Genomic DNA, 24578 nt, shown 5'->3' on the forward strand with positions numbered 1-24578 from the left:
GAGGGAGCTTTACTCTGTATCTAACCCCGTGCTGTACCTGTCCTGGGAGTGTTTGATGGGGACAGTGTAGAGGGAGCTTTACTCTGTATCTAACCCCGTACTGTATCTGTCCTGGGAGTGTTTGATGGGGACAGTGTAGAGGGAGCTTTACTCTGTATCTAACACCGTGCTGTACCTGTCCTGGGAGTGTTTGATGGGGACAGTGTAGAGGGAGCTTTACTCTGTATCTAACCCCGTGCTGTACCTGTCCTGGGAGTGTTTGATGGGGACAGTGTAGAGGGAGCTTTACTCTGTATCTAACCCCGTGCTGGACCTGTCCTGGGAGTGTTTGATGGGGGCAGTGTAGAGGGAGCTTTACTCTGTATCTAACCCCGTGCTGGACCTGTCCTGGGAGTGTTTGATGGGGACAGTGTAGAGGGAGCTTTACTCTGTATCTAACCCCGTGCTGTACCTGTCCTGGGAGTGTTTGATGGGAACAGTGTAGGGGGAGCTTTACTCTGTATCTAACCCCGTGCTGTACCTGTCCTGGGAGTGTTTGATGGGGACAGAGCAGAGGGAGCTTTACTCTGTATCTAACCCCGTGCTGTACCTGTCCTGGGAGTGTTTGATGGGAACAGTGTAGAGGGAGCTTTACTCTGTATCTAACCCCGTGCTGTACCTGTCCTGGGAGTGTTTGATGGGGACAGTGTAGAGGGAGCTTTACTCTGTATCTAACGCCGTGCTGTACCTGTCCTGGGAGTGTTTGATGGGGACAGTGTAGAGGGAGCTTTACTCTGTATCTAACGCCGTGCTGTACCTGTCCTGGGAGTGTTTGATGGGGACAGTGTAGAGGGAGCTTTACTCTGTATCTAACCCCGTGCTGTACCTGTCCTGGGAGTGTTTGATGGGGACAGTGTAGAGGGAGCTTTACTCTGTATCTAACCCCGTGCTGTACCTGTCCTGGGAGTGTTTGATGGGGACAGTGTAGAGGGAGCTTTACTCTGTATCTAACCCCGTGCTGGACCTGTCCTGGGAGTGTTTGATGGGGGCAGTGTAGAGGGAGCTTTACTCTGTATCTAACCCCGTGCTGGACCTGTCCTGGGAGTGTTTGATGGGGACAGTGTAGAGGGAGCTTTACTCTGTATCTAACCCCGTGCTGTACCTGTCCTGGGAGTGTTTGATGGGGACAGTGTAGGGGAGCTTTACTCTGTATCTAACCCCGTGCTGTACCTGTCCTGGGAGTGTTTGATGGGGACAGTGTAGAGGGAGCTTTACTCTGTATCTAACCCCGTGCTGTACCTGTCCTGGGAGTGTTTGATGGGAACAGTGTAGGGGGAGCTTTACTCTGTATCTAACCCCGTGCTGTACCTGTCCTGGGAGTGTTTGATGGGGACAGTGCAGAGGGAGCTTTACTCTGTATCTAACCCCGTGCTGTACCTGTCCTGGGAGTGTTTGATGGGAACAGTGTAGAGGGAGCTTTACTCTGTATCTAACCCCGTGCTGTACCTGTCCTGGGAGTGTTTGATGGGGACAGTGTAGAGGGAGCTTTACTCTGTATCTAACGCCGTGCTGTACCTGTCCTGCGAGTGTTTGATGGGGACAGTGTAGAGGGAGCTTTACTCTGTATCTAACCCCGTGCTGTACCTGTCCTGGGAGTGTTTGATGGGGACAGTGTAGAGGGAGCTTTACTCTGTATCTAACCCCGTGCTGTACCTGTCCTGGGAGTGTTTGATCGGGACAGTGTAGAGGGAGCTTTACTCTGTACTAACCCCGTGCTGTGCCTGTCCTGGGAGTGTTTGATGGGGACAGTGTAGAGGGAGCTTTACTCTGTATCTAACCCCGTGCTGTACCTGTCCTGGGAGTGTTTGATGGGGACAGTGTAGAGGGAGCTTTACTCTGTATCTAACCCCGTGCTGTACCTGTTCTGGGAGTGTTTGATGGGGACAGTGTAGAGGGAGCTTTACTCTGTATCTAACTCCGTGCTGTACCTGTCTTGGGAGTGTTTGATGGGGACAGTGTAGAGGGAGCTTTACTCAGTATCTAACACCGTGCTGTACCTGTCCTGGGAGTGTTTGATGGGGACAGTGTAGAGGGAGCTTTACTCTGTATCTAACCCCGTGCTGTACCTGTCCTGGGAGTGTTTGATGGGGACAGTGTAGAGGGAGCTTTACTCTGTATCTAACCCCATGCTGTACCTGTCCTGGGAGTGTTTGATGGGGACAGTGTAGAGGGAGCTTTACTCTGTATCTAACCCCTTGCTGTACCTGTTCTGGGAGTGTTTGATGGGGACAGTGTAGAGGGAGCTTTACTCTGTATCTAACTCCGTGCTGTACCTGTCTTGGGAGTGTTTGATGGGGACAGTGTAGAGGGAGCTTTACTCAGTATCTAACACCGTGCTGTACCTGTCCTGGGAGTGTTTGATGGGGACAGTGTAGAGGGAGCTTTACTCTGTATCTAACCCCGTGCTGTACCTGTCCTGGGAGTGTTTGATGGGGACAGTGTAGAGGGAGCTTTACTCTGTATCTAACCCCATGCTGTACCTGTCCTGGGAGTGTTTGATGGGGACAGTGTAGAGGGAGCTTTACTCTGTATCTAACCCCTTGCTGTACCTGTTCTGGGAGTGTTTGATGGGGACAGTGTAGAGGGAGCTTTACTCTGTATCTAACCCCATGCTGTACCTGTCCTGGGAGTGTTTGATGGGGACAGTGTAGAGGGAGCTTTACTCTGTATCTAACCCCTTGCTGTACCTGTTCTGGGAGTGTTTGATGGGGACAGTGTAGAGGGAGCTTTACTCTGTATCTAACCCCATGCTGTACCTGTCCTGGGAGTGTTTGATGGGGACAATGTAGAGGGGCGTTACTCTGTATCTAACCTCGTGCTGTACCTGTCCTGGGAGTGTTTGATGGGGACAGTGTAGAAGGAGCTTTACTCTGTATCTAACCCCGTGCTGTACCTGTCCTGGGAGTGTTTGATGGGGACAGTGTACAAAGAACAAGAACAAAGAAAAGTACAGCACAGGAACAGGCCCTTCGGCCCTCCAAGCCCGTGCCGACCATGCTGCCCGACTAAACTACAATCTTCTACACTTCCTGGGTCCGTATCCCTCTATTCCCATCCTATTCATGTATCTGTCAAGATGCCCCTTAAATGTCACTATCGTCCCTGCTTCCACCACCTCCTCCGGCAGCGAGTTCCAGGCACCCACTACCCTCTGTGTAAAAAACTTGCCTCGTACATCTACTCTAAACCTTGCCCCTCTCACCTTCAACCTATGCCCCCTAGTAATTGACCCCTCTACCCTGGGGAAAAGCCTCTGACTATCCACTCTGTCTATGCCCCTCATAATTTTGTAGACCTCTATCAGGTCTCCCCTCAACCTCCTTCGTTCTAGTGAGAACAAACCGAGTTTATTCAACCGCTCCTCATAGCTAATGCCCTCCATACCAGGCAACATTCTGGTAAATCTCTTCTGCACCCTCTCTGAAGCCTCCACATCCTTCTGGTAGTGTGGCGACCAGAATTGAACACTATACTCCAAGTGTGGCCTAACTAAGGTTCTATACAGCTGCAACATGACTTGCCAATTCTTATACTCAATGCCCCGGCCAATGAAGGCAAGCATGCCGTCTGCCTTCTTGACTACCTTCTCCACCTGTGTTGCCCCTTTCAGTGACCTGTGGACCTGTACTCCTAGATCTCTTTGACTTTCAATACTCTTGAGGGTTCTACCATTCACCGTATATTCCCTACCTGCATTAGACCTTCCAAAATGCATTACCTCACATTTGTCCGGATTAAACTCCAGCTGCCATCTCTCCGCCCAAGTCTCCAAACAATCTAAATCCTGCTGTATCCTCCGACAGTCCTCATCGCTATCCGCAATTCCACCAACCTTTGTGTCGTCTGCAAACATACTAATCAGACCAGTTACATTTTCCTCCAAATCATTTATATATACTACAAAGAGCAAAGGTCCCAGCACTGATCCCTGTGGAACACCACTGGTCACAGCCCTCCAATTAGAAAAGCATCCTTCCATTGCTACTCTCTGCCTTCTATGGCCTAGTCAGTTCTGTATCCACCTTGCCAGCTCACCCCTGATCCCGTGTGACTTCACCTTTTGTACTAGTCTACCATGAGGGACCTTGTCAAAGGCCTTACTGAAGTCCATATAGACAACATCCACTGCCCTACCTGCATCAATCATCTTAGTGACCTCCTCGAAAAACTCTATCAAGTTAGTGAGACACGACTTCCCCTTCACAAAACCGTGCTGCCTCTCACTAATACGTCCATTTGCTTCCAAATGGGAGTAGATCCTGTCTCGAAGAATTCTCTCCAGTAATTTCCCTACCACTGAAGTAAGGCTCACCGGCCTGTAGTTCCCGGGATTATCCTTGCTACCCTTCTTAAACAGAGGAACAACATTGGCTATTCTCCAGTCCTCCGGGACATCCCCTGAAGACAGCGAGGATCCAAAGATTTCTGTCAAGGCCTCAGCAATTTCCTCTCCAGCCTCCTTCAGTATTCTGGGGTAGATCCCATCAGGCCCTGGGGACTTATCTACCTTAATATTTTTTAAGACACCCAACACCTCTTCTTTTTGGATCTCAATGTGACCCAGGCTATCTACACACCCTTCTCCAGACCCAACATTGACCAATTTCTTCTCTTTGGTGAATACTGATGCAAAGTATTCATTTAGTACCTCGCCCATTTCCTCTGGCTCCACACATAGATTCCCTTGCCTATCCTTCAGTGGGCCAACCCTTTCCCTGGCTACCCTTTTGCTTTTTATGTACGTGTAAAAAGCTTTGGGATTTTCCTTAACCCTATTTGCCAATGACTTTTCGTGACCCCTTCTAGCCCTCCTGACTCCTTGCTTAAGTTCCTTCCTACTTTCCTTATATTCCACGCGGGCTTCGTCTGTTCCCAGCCTTTTAGCCCTGACAAATGCCTCCTTTTTCTTTTTGACGAGGCCTACAATATCTCTCGTCATCCAAGGTTCCCGAAAATTGCCGTATTTATCCTTCTTCCTCACAGGAACATGCCGGTCCTGAATTCCTTTCAACTGCCACTTGAAAGCCTCCCACATGTCAGATGTTGATTTGCCCTCAAACATCCGCCCCCAATCTATGTTCTTCAGTTCCCGCCTAATATTGTTATAATTAGCCTTCCCCCAATTTAGCACATTCATCCTAGGACCACTCTTATCCTTGTCCACCAGTACTTTAAAACTTACTGAATTGTGGTCACTGTTACCGAAATGCTCCCCTACTGAAACATCTACCACCTGGCCGGGCTCATTCCCCAATACCAGGTCCAGCACCGCCCCTTCCCTAGTTGGACTGTCTACATATTGTTTTAAGAAGCCCTCCTGGATGCTCCTTACAAACTCCACCCCGTCTAAGCCCCTGGCACTAAGTGAGTCCCAGTCAATATTGGGGAAGTTGAAGTCTCCCATCACCACAACCCTGGTGTTTTTACTCTTTTCCAAAATCTGTCTACCTATCTGCTCCTCTATCTCCCGCTGGCTGTTGGGAGGCCTGTAGTAAACCCCCAACATTGTGACTGCACCCTTCTTATTCCTGATCTCTACCCATATAGCCTCACTGCCCTCTGAGGTGTCCTCTCGCAGTACAGCTGTGATATTCTCCCGAACCAGTAGCGCAACTCCGCCTCCCCTTTTACATCCCCCTCTATCCTGCCTGAAACATGTAAATCCTGGAACGTTTAGCTGCCAATCCTGCCCTTCCCTCAACCAGGTCTCTGTAATGGCAACAACATCATAGTTCCAAGTACTAATCCAAGCTCTAAGTTCATCTGCCTTACCCGTAATACTTCTTGCATTAAAACATGCGCACTTCAGGCCACCAGACCCGCTGTGTTCAGCAACTTCTCCCTGTCTGCTCTGCCTCAGAGCCACACTGTCCCTATTCCCTAGTTCTCCCTCAATATTGAGGGACCTATTGCTCCCGTGCCCACCCCCCTGCCATACTAGTTTAAACCCTCCCGTGTGACACTAGCAAACTTCGCGGCCAGGATATTTATGCCTCTCCGGTTTAGATGCAACCCGTCCTTCTTATACAGGTCACACCTGCCCCGGAAGAGCTCCCAGTGGTCCAGATAATGGAAACCCTCCCTCCTACACCAGCTGTTTAGCCACGTATTGAGCTGCTCTATCTTCCTATTCCTAGCCTCACTGGTACGTGGCACAGGGAGTAATCCCGAGATTATAACCCTCGAGGCCCTGTCTTTTAACTTTCTGCCTAGCTCCCTGAACTCCTGCTGCAGGACCTCATGCCCCTTCCTGCCTATGTCGTTAGTACCAATATGTACAACGACCTCTGCCTGTTTGCCCTCCCCCTTCAGGATGCCCTCTACCCGTTCGGAGACATCCTGGACCCTGGCACCAGGGAGGCAACATACCATCCTGGAGTCTCTTTCACGTCCACAGAAGCGCCTATCTGTGCCCCTGACTATAGAGTCCCCTATTACTATTACTCTTCTGCGCTTTGACCCTCCCTTCTGAACATCAGAGCCAGCCATGATGCCACTGCTCTGGCTGCTGCTGTTTTCCCCTGATAGGCTTTCCCCCCCGACAGTATCCAAAGGGGTATATCTGTTCGAGAGGGGGACAACCACAGGGGATTCCTGCACTGACTGCCTGCCCTTTCTGGTGGTCACCCATTTCTCTGCCTGCACCTTGGGTGTGACCACATCTACATAACTGCAATCTATGATGCTTTCCGCCACCTGCATGCTCCTAAGTGCATCCAATTGCCGCTCCAACCGAACCATGCGGTCTGTGAGGAGATGCAGTTGGGTGCACTTTCTGCAGATGAAGCCATCCGGGACGCTGGAAGCCTCCCGGACCTGCCACATCTCACAGTCAGAGCACAGAACCCCGCTAACTGACATTGCGTCAATAAATTAAAATTTAAATTTAAAAAAAATTTTTTTTTTTGTATTTAAAAAAAAAATTTCAAAGTTACTGTTAACTATCTGTTTCCTGGAACTAGATTTCTAATAGAAATGCGAAAGCTAAATATAGTACTCTCCGATCTCTGGCTTAGCTATCCCTCTAAATTATAATTAAGTAATTATGTTTAATTAGTTACCAATGCTCAGTTTTTTTAATTTAGTGTAGAATGTAGAGGGAGCTTTACTCTGTATCTAACCCCGTGCTGTACCTGTTCTGGGAGTGTTTGATGGGGACCGTGAAGAGGGAGCTTTACTCTGTATCTAACCCCGTGCTGTACCTGTCCTGGGAGTGTTTGATGGGAACAGTGTAGAGGGAGCTTTACTCTGTATCTAACCCCGTGCTGTACCTGTTCTGGGAGTGTTTGATGGGGACAGTGTAGAGGGAGCTTTACTCTGTATCTAACCCCGTGCTGTGCCTGTCCTGGGAGTGTTTGATGGGGACAGTGTAGAGGGAGCTTTACTCTGTATCTAACCCCGTGCTGTTCCTGTCCTGGGAGTGTTTGATGGGGACAGTGTAGAGGGAGCTTTACTCTGTATCTAACCCTGTGCTGTACCTGTCCTGGGAGTGTTTGATGGGGACAGTGTAGAGGGAGCTTTACTCTGTATCTAACCCCGTGCTGTACCCGTCCTGGGAGTGTTTGATGGGGACAGTGTAGAGGGAGCTTTACTCTGTATCTAACCCCGTGCTGTACCTGTCCTGGGAGTGTTTCATGGGGGCAGTGTAGAGGGAGCTTTACTCTGTATCTAACCCCGTGCCGTACCTGTCTTGGGAGTGTTTGATGGGGACAATGTAGAGGGAGCTTTACTCTGTATCTAACCCCGTGCTGTACCTGTCCTGGGAGTGTTTGATGGGAACAGTGTAGAGGGAGCTTGACTCTGTATCTAACCCCGTGCTGTACCTGTCCTGGGAGTGTTTGATGGGGACAGTGTAGAGGGAGCTTTACTCTGCATCTAACCCCGTGCTGTAGCCGTCCTGGGAGTGTTTGATGGGGACAGTGTAGAGGGAGCTTTACTCTGTATCTAACCCCGTGCTGTACCTGTCCTGGGAGTGTTTCATGGGGGCAGTGTAGAAGGAGCTTTACTCTGTATCTAACCCCGTGCCGTACCTGTCTTGCGAGTGTTTGATGGGGACAATGTAGAGGGAGCTTTACTCTGTATCTAACCCCGTGCTGTACCTGTTCTGGGAGTGTTTGATGGGGACAGTGCAAAGGGAGCTTTACTCTGTATCTAACCCCGTGCTGTACCTGTCCTGGGAGTGTTTGAGGGGGACAGTGTAGAGGGAGCTTTACTCTGTATCTAACCCCGTGCTGTACCTTTCCTGGGAGTGTTTGATGGGGACAGTGTAGAGGGAGCTTTACTCTGTATCTAACCCCGTGCTGTCCCTGTCCTGGGAGTGTTTGATGGGGACAGTGTAGAGGGAGCTTTACCCTGTATCTAACCGTGTGCTGTGCCTGTCCTGGGAGTGTTTGATGGGGACAGTGTAGAGGGAGCTTTACTCTGTATCTAACCCCGTGCTGTACCTGTCCTGGGAGTGTTTGATGGGGACAGTGTAGGGGGAGCTTTACTCTGTATCTAACCCCGTGCTGTACCTGTCCTGGGAGTGTTTGATGGGGACAGTGTAGAGGGAGCTTTACTCTGTATCTAACCCCGTGCTGTACCTTTCCTGGGAGTGTTTGATGGGGACAGTGTAGAGGGAGCTTTACTCTGTATCTAACCCCGTGCTGTCCCTGTCCTGGGAGTGTTTGATGGGGACAGTGTAGAGGGAGCTTTACTCTGTATCTAACCCCGTGCTGTACCTGTCCTGGGAGTGTTTGATGGGGACAGTGTAGAAGGAGCTTTACTCTGTATCTAACCCCGTGCTGTACCTGTTCTGGGAGTGTTTGATGGGGACAGTGTAGAGGGAGCTTTACTCTGTATCTAACTCCGTGCTGTACCTGTCTTGGGAGTGTTTGATGGGGACAGTGTAGAGGGAGCTTTACTCAGTATCTAACACCGTGCTGTACCTGTCCTGGGAGTGTTTGATGGGGACAGTGTAGAGGGAGCTTTACTCTGTATCTAACCCCGTGCTGTACCTGTCCTGGGAGTGTTTGATGGGGACAGTGTAGAGGGAGCTTTACTCTGTATCTAACCCCATGCTGTACCTGTCCTGGGAGTGTTTGATGGGGACAGTGTAGAGGGAGCTTTACTCTGTATCTAACCCCTTGCTGTACCTGTTCTGGGAGTGTTTGATGGGGACAGTGTAGAGGGAGCTTTACTCTGTATCTAACTCCGTGCTGTACCTGTCTTGGGAGTGTTTGATGGGGACAGTGTAGAGGGAGCTTTACTCAGTATCTAACCCCGTGCTGTACCTGTCCTGGGAGTGTTTGATGGGGACAGTGTAGAGGGAGCTTTACTCTGTATCTAACCCCATGCTGTACCTGTCCTGGGAGTGTTTGATGGGGACAATGTAGAGGGGCGTTACTCTGTATCTAACCTCGTGCTGTACCTGTCCTGGGAGTGTTTGATGGGGACAGTGTAGAAGGAGCTTTACTCTGTATCTAACCCCGTGCTGTACCTGTCCTGGGAGTGTTTGATGGGGACAGTGTACAAAGAACAAGAACAAAGAAAAGTACAGCACAGGAACAGGCCCTTCGGCCCTCCAAGCCCGTGCCGACCATGCTGCCCGACTAAACTACAATCTTCTACACTTCCTGGGTCCGTATCCCTCTATTCCCATCCTATTCATGTATCTGTCAAGATGCCCCTTAAATGTCACTATCGTCCCTGCTTCCACCACCTCCTCCGGCAGCGAGTTCCAGGCACCCACTACCCTCTGTGTAAAAAACTTGCCTCGTACATCTACTCTAAACCTTGCCCCTCTCACCTTCAACCTATGCCCCCTAGTAATTGACCCCTCTACCCTGGGGAAAAGCCTCTGACTATCCACTCTGTCTATGCCCCTCATAATTTTGTAGACCTCTATCAGGTCTCCCCTCAACCTCCTTCGTTCTAGTGAGAACAAACCGAGTTTATTCAACCGCTCCTCATAGCTAATGCCCTCCATACCAGGCAACATTCTGGTAAATCTCTTCTGCACCCTCTCTGAAGCCTCCACATCCTTCTGGTAGTGTGGCGACCAGAATTGAACACTATACTCCAAGTGTGGCCTAACTAAGGTTCTATACAGCTGCAACATGACTTGCCAATTCTTATACTCAATGCCCCGGCCAATGAAGGCAAGCATGCCGTCTGCCTTCTTGACTACCTTCTCCACCTGTGTTGCCCCTTTCAATGACCTGTGGACCTGTACTCCTAGATCTCTTTGACTTTCAATACTCTTGAGGGTTCTACCATTCACCGTATATTCCCTACCTGCATTAGACCTTCCAAAATGCATTACCTCACATTTGTCCGGATTAAACTCCATCTGCCACCTCTCCGCCCAAGTCTCCAAACAATCTAAATCCTGCTGTATCCTCCGACAGTCCTCATCGCTATCCGCAATTCCACCAACCTTTGTGTCGTCTGCAAACATACTAATCAGACCAGTTACATTTTCCTCCAAATCATTTATATATACTACAAAGAGCAAAGGTCCCAGCACTGATCCCTGTGGAACACCACTGGTCACAGCCCTCCAATTAGAAAAGCATCCTTCCATTGCTACTCTCTGCCTTCTATGGCCTAGTCAGTTCTGTATCCACCTTGCCAGCTCACCCCTGATCCCGTGTGACTTCACCTTTTGTACTAGTCTACCATGAGGGACCTTGTCAAAGGCCTTACTGAAGTCCATATAGACAACATCCACTGCCCTACCTGCATCAATCATCTTAGTGACCTCCTCGAAAAACTCTATCAAGTTAGTGAGACACGACTTCCCCTTCACAAAACCGTGCTGCCTCTCACTAATACGTCCATTTGCTTCCAAATGGGAGTAGATCCTGTCTCGAAGAATTCTCTCCAGTAATTTCCCTACCACTGAAGTAAGGCTCACCGGCCTGTAGTTCCCGGGATTATCCTTGCTACCCTTCTTAAACAGAGGAACAACATTGGCTATTCTCCAGTCCTCCGGGACATCCCCTGAAGACAGCGAGGATCCAAAGATTTCTGTCAAGGCCTCAGCAATTTCCTCTCCAGCCTCCTTCAGTATTCTGGGGTAGATCCCATCAGGCCCTGGGGACTTATCTACCTTAATATTTTTTAAGACACCCAACACCTCTTCTTTTTGGATCTCAATGTGACCCAAGCTATCTACACACCCTTCTCCAGACCCAACATTGACCAATTTCTTCTCTTTGGTGAATACTGATGCAAAGTATTCATTTAGTACCTCGCCCATTTCCTCTGGCTCCACACATAGATTCCCTTGCCTATCCTTCAGTGGGCCAACCCTTTCCCTGGCTACCCTTTTGCTTTTTATGTACGTGTAAAAAGCTTTGGGATTTTCCTTAACCCTATTTGCCAATGACTTTTCGTGACCCCTTCTAGCCCTCCTGACTCCTTGCTTAAGTTCCTTCCTACTTTCCTTATATTCCACGCGGGCTTCGTCTGTTCCCAGCCTTTTAGCCCTGACAAATGCCTCCTTTTTCTTTTTGACGAGGCCTACAATATCTCTCGTCATCCAAGGTTCCCGAAAATTGCCGTATTTATCCTTCTTCCTCACAGGAACATGCCGGTCCTGAATTCCTTTCAACTGCCACTTGAAAGCCTCCCACATGTCAGATGTTGATTTGCCCTCAAACATCCGCCCCCAATCTATGTTCTTCAGTTCCCGCCTAATATTGTTATAATTAGCCTTCCCCCAATTTAGCACATTCATCCTAGGACCACTCTTATCCTTGTCCACCAGTACTTTAAAACTTACTGAATTGTGGTCACTGTTACCGAAATGCTCCCCTACTGAAACATCTACCACCTGGCCGGGCTCATTCCCCAATACCAGGTCCAGCACCGCCCCTTCCCTAGTTGGACTGTCTACATATTGTTTTAAGAAGCCCTCCTGGATGCTCCTTACAAACTCCACCCCGTCTAAGCCCCTGGCACTAAGTGAGTCCCAGTCAATATTGGGGAAGTTGAAGTCTCCCATCACCACAACCCTGGTGTTTTTACTCTTTTCCAAAATCTGTCTACCTATCTGCTCCTCTATCTCCCGCTGGCTGTTGGGAGGCCTGTAGTAAACCCCCAACATTGTGACTGCACCCTTCTTATTCCTGATCTCTACCCATATAGCCTCACTGCCCTCTGAGGTGTCCTCTCGCAGTACAGCTGTGATATTCTCCCGAACCAGTAGCGCAACTCCGCCTCCCCTTTTACATCCCCCTCTATCCTGCCTGAAACATGTAAATCCTGGAACGTTTAGCTGCCAATCCTGCCCTTCCCTCAACCAGGTCTCTGTAATGGCAACAACATCATAGTTCCAAGTACTAATCCAAGCTCTAAGTTCATCTGCCTTACCCGTAATACTTCTTGCATTAAAACATGCGCACTTCAGGCCACCAGACCCGCTGTGTTCAGCAACTTCTCCCTGTCTGCTCTGCCTCAGAGCCACACTGTCCCTATTCCCTAGTTCTCCCTCAATATTGAGGGACCTATTGCTCCCGTGCCCACCCCCCTGCCATACTAGTTTAAACCCTCCCGTGTGACACTAGCAAACTTCGCGGCCAGGATATTTATGCCTCTCCGGTTTAGATGCAACCCGTCCTTCTTATACAGGTCACACCTGCCCCGGAAGAGCTCTCAGTGGTCCAGATAATGGAAACCCTCCCTCCTACACCAGCTGTTTAGCCACGTATTGAGCTGCTCTATCTTCCTATTCCTAGCCTCACTGGTACGTGGCACAGGGAGTAATCCCGAGATTATAACCCTCGAGGCCCTGTCTTTTAACTTTCTGCCTAGCTCCCTGAACTCCTGCTGCAGGACCTCATGCCCCTTCCTGCCTATGTCGTTAGTACCAATATGTACAACGACCTCTGCCTGTTTGCCCTCCCCCTTCAGGATGCCCTCTACCCGTTCGGAGACATCCTGGACCCTGGCACCAGGGAGGCAACATACCATCCTGGAGTCTCTTTCACGTCCACAGAAGCGCCTATCTGTGCCCCTGACTATAGAGTCCCCTATTACTATTACTCTTCTGCGCTTTGACCCTCCCTTCTGAACATCAGAGCCAGCCATGATGCCACTGCTCTGGCTGCTGCTGTTTTCCCCTGATAGGCTTTCCCCCCCGACAGTATCCAAAGGGGTATATCTGTTCGAGAGGGGGACAACCACAGGGGATTCCTGCACTGACTGCCTGCCCTTTCTGGTGGTCACCCATTTCTCTGCCTGCACCTTGGGTGTGACCACATCTACATAACTGCAATCTATGATGCTTTCCGCCACCTGCATGCTCCTAAGTGCATCCAATTGCCGCTCCAACCGAACCATGCGGTCTGTGAGGAGATGCAGTTGGGTGCACTTTCTGCAGATGAAGCCATCCGGGACGCTGGAAGCCTCCCGGACCTGCCACATCTCACAGTCAGAGCACAGAACCCCGCTAACTGACATTGCGTCAATAAATTAAAATTTAAATTTAAAAAAAATTTTTTTTTTTGTATTTAAAAAAAAAAATTCAAAGTTACTGTTAACTATCTGTTTCCTGGAACTAGATTTCTAATAGAAATGCGAAAGCTAAATATAGTACTCTCCGATCTCTGGCTTAGCTATCCCTCTAAATTATAATTAAGTAATTATGTTTAATTAGTTACCAATGCTCAGTTTTTTTAATTTAGTGTAGAATGTAGAGGGAGCTTTACTCTGTATCTAAACCCGTGCTGTACCTGTTCTGGGATTGTTTGATGGGGACCGTGAAGAGGGAGCTTTACTCTGTATCTAACCCCGTGCTGTACCTGTCCTGGGAGTGTTTGATGGGGACAGTGTAGAGGAAGCTTTACTCAGTATCTAACCCCGTGCTGTACCTGTCCTGGGAGTGTTTGATGGGGACAGTGTAGAGGGAGCTTTACTCTGTATCTAACCCAGTGCTGTACCTGTCCTGGGAGTGTTTGGTGGGAACAGTGTAGAGGGAGCTTTATTCTGTATCTAACCCCGTGCTGTACCTGTCCTGGGAGTGTTTGATGGGAACAGTGTAGAGGGAGCTTTACTCTGTATCTAACCCCGTGCTGTACCTGTTCTGGGAGTGTTTGATGGGGACAGTGTAGAGGGAGCTTTACTCTGTATCTAACCCCGTGCTGTGCCTGTCCTGGGAGTGTTTGATGGGGACAGTGTAGAGGGAGCTTTACTCTGTATCTAACCCCGTGCTGTTCCTGTCCTGGGAGTGTTTGATGGGGACAGTGTAGAGGGAGCTTTACTCTGTATCTAACCCTGTGCTGTACCTGTCCTGGGAGTGTTTGATGGGGACAGTGTAGAGGGAGCTTTACTCTGTATCTAACCCCGTGCTGTACCCGTCCTGGGAGTGTTTGATGGGGACAGTGTAGAGGGAGCTTTACTCTGTATCTAACCCCGTGCTGTACCTGTCCTGGGAGTGTTTCATGGGGGCAGTGTAGAGGGAGCTTTACTCTGTATCTAACCCCGTGCTGTACCTGTCCTGGGAGTGTTTGATGGGAACAGTGTAGAGGGAGCTTGACTCTGTATCTAACCCCGTGCTGTACCTGTCCTGGGAGTGTTTGATGGGGACAGTGTAGAGGGAGCTTTACTCTGCATCTAACCCCGTGCTGTAGCCGTCCTGGGAGTGTTTGATGGGGACAGTGTAGAGGGAGCTTTACTCTGTATCTAACCCCGTGCTGTACCTGTCCTGGGAGTGTTTCATGGGGGCAGTGTAGAAGGAGCTTTACTCTGTATCTAACCCCGTGCCGTACCTGTCTTGCGAGTGTTTGATGGGGACAATGTAGAGGGAGCTTTACTCTGTATCTAACCCCGTGCTGTACCTGTTCTGGGAGTGTTTGATGGGGACAGTGCAAAGGGAGCTTTACTCTGTATCTAACCCCGTGCTGTACCTGTCCTGGGAGTGTTTGAGGGGGACAGTGTAGAGGGAGCTTTACTCTGTATCTAACCCCGTGCTGTACCTTTCCTGGGAGTGTTTGATGGGGACAGTGTAGAGGGAGCTTTACTCTGTATCTAACCCCGTGCTGTCCCTGTCCTGGGAGTGTTTGATGGGGACAGTGTAGAGGGAGCTTTACCCTGTATCTAACCGTGTGCTGTGCCTGTCCTGGGAGTGTTTGATGGGGACAGTGTAGAGGGAGCTTTACTCTGTATCTAACCCCGTGCTGTACCTGTCCTGGGAGTGTTTGATGGGGACAGTGTAGGGGGAGCTTTACTCTGTATCTAACCCCGTGCTGTACCTGTCCTGGGAGTGTTTGATGGGGACAGTGTAGAGGGAGCTTTACTCTGTATCTAACCCCGTGCTGTACCTTTCCTGGGAGTGTTTGATGGGGACAGTGTAGAGGGAGCTTTACTCTGTATCTAACCCCGTGCTGTCCCTGTCCTGGGAGTGTTTGATGGGGACAGTATAGAGGGAGCTTTACTCTGTATCTAACTCCGTGCTGTACCTGTCCTGGGAGTGTTTGATGGGGACAGTGTAGAGGGAGCTTTACTCTGTATCTCACCCCGTGCTGTACCTGTCCTGGGAGTGTCTGATGGGGACAGTGTAGAGGGAGCTTTACTCTGTATCTAACCCCGTGCTGTACCTGTCCTGGGAGTGTTTGATGGGGACAGTATAGAGGGAGCTTTACTCTGTATCTAACTACGTGCTGTATTTGTCCTGGGAGTGTTTGATGGGGACAGTGTAGAGGGAGCTTTACTCTGTATCTCACCCCATGCTGTACCTGTCCTGGGAGTGTTTGATGGGGACAGTGTAGAGGGAGCTTTACTCTGTATCTAACCCCGTGCTGTACCTGTCCTGGGAGTGTTTGATGGGGACAGTGTAGAGGGAGCTTTACTCTGTATCTCACCCCGTGCTGTACCTGTCCTGGGAGTGTTTGATGGGGACAGTGTAGAGGGAGCTTTACTCTGTATCTAACCCCGTGCTGTACCTGTCCTGGGAGTGTTTGATGGGGACAGTGTAGAGGGAGCTTTACTCTGTATCTAACCCTGTGCTGTACCTGTCCTGGGAGTGTTTGATGGGGACAGTGTAGAGGGAGCGTTACTCTGTATCTAATCCCGTGCTGTACCTGTCCAGGGAGTGTTTGATGGGGACAGTGTAGAGGGAGCTTTACTCTGTATCTAACCCCGTGCTGTACCTGTCCTGGGAGTGTTTGATGGGGACAGTGTAGAGGGAGCTTTACTCTGTATCTAACCCTGTGCTGTACCTGTCCTGGGAGTGTTTGATGGGGACAGTGTAGAGGGAGCTTTACTCTGTATCTAATCCCGTGCTGTACCTGTCCAGGGAGTGTTTGATGGGGACAGTGTAGAGGGAGCTTTACTCTGTATCTAACCCCGTGCTGTACCTGTCCTGGGAGTGTTTGATGGGGACAGTGTAGAGGGAGCTTTACTCTGTATCTAACCCCGTGCTGTACCTGTCCTGGGAGTGTTTGATGGGGACAGTGTAGAGGGAGCTTTACTCTGTATCTAACCCCGTGCTGTTCCTGTCCAGGGAGTGTTTGATGGGGACAGTGTAGAGGGAGCTTTACTCTGTATCTAACCCCGTGCTGTACCTGTCCTGGGAGTGTTTGATGGGGACAGTGTAGAGGGAGCTTTACTCTGTATCTAACCCCGTGCTGTACCTGTCCAGGGAGTGTTTGATGGGGACAGTGTAGAGGGAGCTTTACTCTGTATCAAACCCCGTGCTGTACCTGTCCTGGGAGTGTTTGATGGGGACAGTGGAGAGGGAGCTTTACTCTGTATCTAACCCCGTGCTGTACCTGTCCTGGGAGTGTTTGATGGGGACAGTATAGAGGGAGCTTTACTCTGTATCTAACCCCGTGCTGTACCTGTCCTGGGAGTGTTTGATGGGGACAGTGTAGAGGGAGCTTTACTCTGTAACTAACCCCGTGCTGTACCTGTCCTGGGAGTGTTTGATGGGGACAGTGTAGAGGGAGCTTTACTCTGAATCTAACCCCGTGCTGTACCTGTCCTGGGAGTGTTTGATGGGGACAGTGTAGAGGGAGCTTTACTCTGTGCCTAACCGCGTGCTGTACCTGTCCTGGGAGTGTTTGATGGGGACAGTGTAGAGGGAGCTTTACTCTGTATCTAACCCCGTGCTGTACCTGTCCTGGGAGTGTTTGATGGGGACAGTGTCGAGGGAGCTTTACTCTGTATCTAACCCCGTGCTGTACCTGTCCTGGGAGTGTTTGATGGGGACAGTGTAGAGGGAGCTTTACTCTGTATCTAACACCGTGCTGTACCTGTCCTGGGAGTGTTTGATGGGGACAGTGTAGAGGGAGCTTTACTCTGTATCTAACCCCGTGCTGTACCTGTCCTGGGAGTGTTTGATGGGGACAGTTTAGAGGGAGCTTTACTCTGTATCTAACCCCGTGCTGTACCTGTCCTGGGAGTGTTTGATGGGGACAATGTAGAGGGAGCTTTACTCAGTATCTAACACCGTGCTGTACCTGTCCTGGGAGTGTTTGATGGGGACAGTGTAGAGGGAGCTTTACTCTGTATCTAACCCCGTGCTGTACCTGTCCTGGGAGTGTTTGATGGGGACAATGTAGAGGGAGCTTTACTCAGTATCTAACACCGTGCTGTACCTGTCCTGGGAGTGTTTGATGGGGACAATGTAGAGGTAGCTTTACTCTGTATCTAACCCCGTGCTGTACCTGTCCAGGGAGTGCTTGATGGGGACAGTGTAGAGGGAGCTTTACTCTGTATCTAACCCCGTGATGTACCTGTCCTGGGAGTGTTTGATGGGGACAATGTAGAGGGAGCTTTACTCAGTATCTAACACCGTGCTGTACCTGTCCTGGGAGTGTTTGATGGGGACAATGTAGAGGTAGCTTTACTCAGTATCTAACACCGTGCTGTACCTGTCCTGGGAGTGTTTGATGGGGACAGTGTAGAGGGAGCTTTACTCAGTATCTAACACCGTGCTGTACCTGTCCTGGGAGTGTTTGATGGGGACAGTGTAGAGGGAGCTTTACTCTGTATCTAACCCTGTGCTGTACCTGTCCTGGGAGTGTTTGATGGGGACAGTGTAGAGGGAGCTTTACTCTGTATCTAATCCCGTGCTGTACCTGTCCAGGGAGTGTTTGATGGGAACAGTGTAGAGGGAGCTTTACTCTGTATCTAACCCCGTGCTGTACCTGTCCTGGGAGTGTTTGATGGGGACAGTGTAGAGGGAGCTTTACTCTGTATCTAACCCTGTGCTGTACCTGTCCTGGGAGTGTTTGATGGGGACAGTGTAGAGGGAGCTTTACTCTGTATCTAATCCCGTGCTGTACCTGTCCAGGGAGTGTTTGATGGGGACAGTGTAGAGGGAGCTTTACTCTGTATCTAACCCCGTGCTGTACCTGTCCTGGGAGTGTTTGATGGGGACAGTGTAGAGGGAGCTTTACTCTGTATCTAACCCCGTGCTGTACCTGTCCTGGGAGTGTTTGATGGGGACAGTGTAGAGGGAGCTTTACTCTGTATCTAACCCCGTGCTGTACCTGTCCAGGGAGTGTTTGATGGGGACAGTGTAGAGGGAGCTTTACTCTGTATCTAACCCCGTGCTGTACCTGTCCTGGGAGTGTTTGATGGGGACAGTGTAGAGGGAGCTTTACTCTGTATCTAACCCCGTGCTGTACCTGTCCAGGGAGTGTTTGATGGGGACAGTGTAGAGGGAGCTTTACTCTGTATCTAACCCCGTGCTGTACCTGTCCTGGGAGTGTTTGATGGGGACAGTGTAGAGGGAGCTTTACTCTGTATCTAACCCCGTGCTGTACCTGTCCTGGGAATGTTTGATGGGGACAGTATAGAGGGAGCTTTACTCTGTATCTAACCCCGTGCTGTACCTGTCCTGGGAGTGTTTGATGGGGACAGTGTAGAGGGAGCTTTACTCTGTAACTAACCCCGTGCTGTACCTGTCCTGGGAGTGTTTGATGGGGACAGTGTAGAGGGAGCTTTACTCTGAATCTAACCCCGTGCTGTACCTGTCCTGGGAGTGTTTGATGGGGACAGTGTAGAGGGAGCTTTACTCTGTGCCTAACCGCGTGCTGTACCTGTCCTGGGAGTGTTTGATGGGGACAGTGTAGAGGGAGCTTTACTCTGTATCTAACCCCGTGCTGTACCTGTCCTGGGAGTGTTTGATGGGGACAGTGTCGAGGGAGCTTTACTCTGTATCTAACCCCGTGCTGTACCTGTCCTGGGAGTGTTTGATGGGGACAGTGTAGAGGGAGCTTTACTCTGTATCTAACCCCGTGCTGTACCTGTCCTGGGAGTGTTTGATGGGGACAGTGTAGAGGGAGCTTTACTCTGTATCTAACACCGTGCTGTACCTGTCCTGGGAGTGTTTGATGGGGACAGTGTAGAGGGAGCTTTACTCTGTATCTAACCCCGTGCTGTACCTGTCCTGGGAGTGTTTGATGGGGACAGTTTAGAGGGAGCTTTACTCTGTATCTAACCCCGTGCTGTACCTGTCCTGGGAGTGTTTGATGGGGACAATGTAGAGGGAGCTTTACTCAGTATCTAACACCGTGCTGTACCTGTCCTGGGAGTGTTTGATGGGGACAGTGTAGAGGGAGCTTTACTCTGTATCTAACCCCGTGCTGTACCTGTCCTGGGAGTGTTTGATGGGGACAATGTAGAGGGAGCTTTACTCAGTATCTAACACCGTGCTGTACCTGTCCTGGGAGTGTTTGATGGGGACAATGTAGAGGTAGCTTTACTCTGTATCTAACCCCGTGCTGTACCTGTCCAGGGAGTGCTTGATGGGGACAGTGTAGAGGGAGCTTTACTCTGTATCTAACCCCGTGTTGTACCTGTCCTGGGAGTGTTTGATGGGGACAATGTAGAGGGAGCTTTACTCAGTATCTAACACCGTGCTGTACCTGTCCTGGGAGTGTTTGATGGGGACAATGTAGAGGGAGCTTTACTCAGTATCTAACACCGTGCTGTACCTGTCCTGGGAGTGTTTGATGGGGACAGTGTAGAGGGAGCTTTACTCAGTATCTAACACCGTGCTGTACCTGTCCTGGGAGTGTTTGATGGGGACAGTGTAGAGGGAGCTTTACTCTGTATCTAACCCCGTGCTGTACCTGTCCTGGGAGTGTTTGATGGGGACAGTGTAGAGGGAGCTTTACTCTGTATCTAACCCCGTGCTGTACCTGTCCTGGGAGTGTTTGATGGGGACAGTGTAGAGGGAGCTTTACTCTGTATCTAACCCCGTGCTGTACCTGTCCTGGGAGTGTTTGATGGGGACAGTGTAGAGGGAGCTTTACTCTGTATCTAACCCCGTGCTGTACCTGTCCTGGGAGTGTTTGATGGGGACAGTGTAGAGGGAGCTTTACTCTGTATCTAACCCCGTGCTGTACCTGTCCTGGGAGTGTTTGATGGGGACAGTGTAGAGGGAGCTTTACTCTGTATCTAACCCCGTGCTGTACCTGTCCTGGGAGTGTTTGATGGGGACAGTGTAGAGGGAGCTTTACTCTGTATCTAACCCCGTGCTGTACCTGTCCTGGGAGTGTTTGATGGGGACAGTGTAGAGGGAGCTTTACTCTGTATCTAACACCATGCTGTACCTGTCCTGGGAGTGTTTGATGGGGACAGTGTAGAGGGAGCTTTACTCTGTATCTAACCCCGTGCTGTACCTGTCCTGAGAGTGTTTGATGGGGAGAGTGTAGAGGGAGCTTTACTCTGTATCTAACCCCGTGCTGTCCCTGCCCTGGGAGTGTTTGATGGGGACAGTGTAGAGGGAGCTTTCCTCTGTATCTAACCCCATGCTGTGTTCAGCCTGACTTCCACCATCTGCTTGTCCTCTTGTAGCTGAACCAGGGCCTGTACTCGATGATGACCAAACTGGAGAATCAGCACAGTACCAAGGTGTTCATCGTCAAGGGTGTTGCCAGGTAAGTCGTCACAGGCCCGGAACACCAGTGTCATTATTGAGCAAGAGCCCATGGGCACCATCGGATGTGCTTACACTGCCTGCAGATCATCCTGAAAAGCTGTCCAATCATACAATAATCTGGGTGGCATCGTGGCACAGTGGTTAGCACTGCTGCCTCACAGCCTCATCTCTGTGGAGTTTGCACATTCTCCCCGTGTGTGCGTGGGTTTCCTCCCACAGTCCAAAGATGTGCAGCTTAGGTGGATTGGCCCCTTGGTGTCCAAAAGGTTAGGTGGGGTTACTGGGTTACAGGGATAGGGTAGAGGCGTGGACTTGAGTATGGAGCTCTTTCCAGGGCCGGTGCAGACTCAATGGGCCAAATGGCCTCCTTCTGCACTGTAAATTCTATGATCTTCGTGTTCAAAGATGTGCAGGTTAAGTGGGGTTACGGGGATAGCGTGGGGGTGTGGGCCAAGTCGGGTGCTCTTTCAGAGGATCGGTGCAGACTCGATGGGCTGAATGGCCTCCTTCTGCACTCTAGCGATTCTATGTTCTATATTCTATCCACATGCGGTCGTTCCTTATTACCTCTGTGCCTGCAGGTCAGCAGGTAGAAAATCTTCACCAGGAAATATCCTCCCCTCATTCAAAGTGCGGCATGTGATCCCCTCCCCCACATTAACTCAATTAGAGTTAAATAACAAATGACACCTTCCCTGAGCAGTGTTACGATCCCAGCTAATGTCAACACTGGCCAAATCCGAACCCAGAGTGAAACCAGCCTTGAGTGATCCCCGCGTCTTGTTTTTCAGAAACCGCAGAGGTCAGTTGCTGAACACATTCACAAGAGTCTGCCAGTATACTTTTAACGCAAAGAATAAAAATGTTAATTGACAAGAGAAGTGACTTATATCACACTAGGCAGAAAAGTCGACAGGATTTCAATACAAACACCAGAAAATGATTCAAACCCACACTGTCCCTTTTATCCCAGCAATACCCTTACAAACACTGAACCCCAGTGAAGATTTACCACTATCTCAACAACAAGGCTTCTGGGTTGAGCTGACTCAGTTGCTAACGGTTTTCCTTCCAGCAGATTTCTTTTGCTTTTAAATATATTTTATTCCAAACATAGTCAAATGCAGGCAACAAATAACACCTCAAAATAAACATGTCACACTCAGTTTGTCAATTCACCCCTAAACCCCCCCACTGGTGACGAACAAGTCTTCAAACGCTGACAGGAAAGGCCCCCCCCCCCGCCCCCCGCAGGGTGAACTTAATCTTTTCCAACATCAAGAATCCGTACAGATCCCCAACCACACCGTGACCCCTGACGGCATTGCTGACCTCCAACTCAGTAAAATTCGCCCCCGGGCAATCAGAGAGGCGAAGGCCACAACATCGTCCCCACTTCCCCTCCTGCAGCCCCCGGAAGTTCCGACACCCCAAATATCGCCACCAAAGGGCGCGCCGTCATCCTGGCCCCCCTCTATCCCCGACAAAGTCTCGAACACCACCTCCCAGAAATCCTCCAGCTTTGCACCCGCCCACAACATACGAGCATGGTTCTCATATACATCCTCAAATCCTGGGGGAAAGCCACTCATCCGGGTCTGTGTCATATGAATCCTGTACACCACCTTGAATTGCATAAGGCTCACTCTGGCACAAGAGGTCAAGTTGACCCTGATGCGGTATTTCACTCCAGACCCCCTGCCCATCTCGACCCGCAGCTCTTCCTCCCCCTTCTGCTTAATCCCTTCCACTAGTGCCTCCCCCCCCCTCAACTACCCATACACATCCCGATCTTCCCATCCTCACTGACGCATCTGGAGCCAGCAACTTTTCCAAAAAGGAAATGAGGGTAATTCCTTCCACGCGCCTGCAAATACCTAAACTCGCTTATTGATGATTCTTTTACTGGTGTTTTGTCACCAGGACCCTCAAACCCGTCCCCCTGCAAGAGGCCTCCTTCATCTGCACCCATTCTGAGGCCGCGGCGCAACGTGGCCAATAGAAGCCAGGAGACCCCGCCCCCGGGATCTATCTGACTCGCAACACCTCGCGCGATCTAACACAATCTCACGAGACATTGCAATGTAAATCCTGCCCACTTTTTGCCAGCTAGTCTCACTATAATATGCAATTTCTCGAGGCGTTGGGATCAATCTCCTTCGTCTCGGGGACCACGGGTGAGCGCCGTTCATGGTCTCCACACACGGGGACCAGACAGAACAGCACTCATGGGGTTCTCCCAGGGAATCGGAAGCCCCCAGCTGCATGTCCTTTGGGCAGGGTGATGCCCTGGCACTGCCAGAGCCATCTGGGCACCCTGGCAGTGCCTGCCTGGTACCCTGGCAGTGTCACCTTGGTGCCAGCCCGGCACTGCCCAGCTGGCACTGCCAGGGCACCAGGTTAGCACTGCCAAGGTGCCACGCTGGAATTTTCTGCGTGGCAGCGATTGGACCAGGAGTGTCTTGTGTGGGTGTTGGGGGGGGGGGCCCTCATAGTGAGTTGGGGCTTGGGGGGGGGGTCGGAGGTCGCGCTGGCAGCTCGCAAAATTGGGACGTCATTTAAAAATGGCGTCCCGATCTCTTGCTGCGCTGAGGAGTTCTGGCGAGCAGAGTTCCTCAGTGTAGAAAATGGGGCTAAGTGCGGCCTTGGCCACGTGTTCCCTGCTGAGGCCCCTATCTAACCTGCGGGCGCCGGGAAACGCGGCTGAACGTGCTCGCTTTGGGACTTTGTTGCCATTTAGTTAAATCGTGCCCAGAATAAGTCATAATCCAAACAGGTCCCAACATTAGCCCTCCCCCAGCCCATGTTCCTTGACAAAGTCATTCGCCTCATCTGGCATCATAAAGTAATGTTCCCTGCCCTTGAAAGTGACCCAAAGTTTGGCCGGGTACAGCAGCCTAAACCCAACCTTGCTCCGAAAGAGTGCCCCCTTGGCCTTGTTAAACTCCGCCCGTCGCTTGGCCAGGTTGGCATCAATGTCTTTGCAAATCCGGATTCGATTCCCCTCCCAGCTACGGTTTCGAGTTGGCTTCCCCCACCTCAGAATCTTCTCCTTGTCCTGGGACTATCACCGCCCAAGGTGACTCCCCAGCTCTCAGCCTCTGTCTTAGGGACCGATGGGCATTTCATCGAATTAACAGTGCAGAAGGAGGCCATTCGGCCCATCGAGTCTGCACCGGCTCTTGGAAAGAGCACCCTACCCAAGGTCAACACCTCCACCCTATCCCCGTAACCCAGTAACCCCACCCAACACGCAGGGCAATTTTGGACTCTAAGGGCAATTTATCATGGCCAATCCACCTAACCTGCACATCTTTGGACTGTGGGAGGAAACCGGAGCACCCGGAGGAAACCCACGCACACACGGGGAGGACGTGCAGACTCCGCACAGACAGTGACCCAAACCGGGAATCGAACCTGGGGCCCTGGAGCTGTGACGCAATTGTGCTATCCTCAATGCTACCGTGCTGCCCTCAGAGGAGGGCATGATCCACCTCTGAGGCCTTCTCAAAGACGCCTGCCTTGACCAACTTCTCGAACATCCTCGAAACGTAGCCCGTGGCACTTGTTCCCTCCACACTCTCTGGCCGACCTACGGTTCGCAAGCTCTGCCGCCTGGACCGCTTCTCTTGATTGTCCACCCTCGCCCGCAGCACCTTGC

General features: G+C 50.7%; 1 protein-coding gene across 2 annotated transcripts in view; it reads left to right on the forward strand.

The window, feature by feature from the left end:
- Positions 1-24578, forward strand: part of LOC140405312 (uncharacterized) — a 266780-nt gene that overhangs the window by 198255 nt on the left and 43947 nt on the right. For both annotated transcript variants that reach the window (XM_072493602.1, XM_072493603.1), the window contains one exon: positions 20833-20915. In XM_072493602.1, coding sequence (XP_072349703.1) covers positions 20833-20915 — 83 coding nt within the window. The remainder of the gene's footprint in view (positions 1-20832; positions 20916-24578) is intronic.

The sequence above is a fragment of the Scyliorhinus torazame genome, chromosome X, assembly GCF_047496885.1.
Source record: "Scyliorhinus torazame isolate Kashiwa2021f chromosome X, sScyTor2.1, whole genome shotgun sequence".
NCBI classification, from domain to species: Eukaryota; Metazoa; Chordata; class Chondrichthyes; order Carcharhiniformes; family Scyliorhinidae; genus Scyliorhinus; species Scyliorhinus torazame.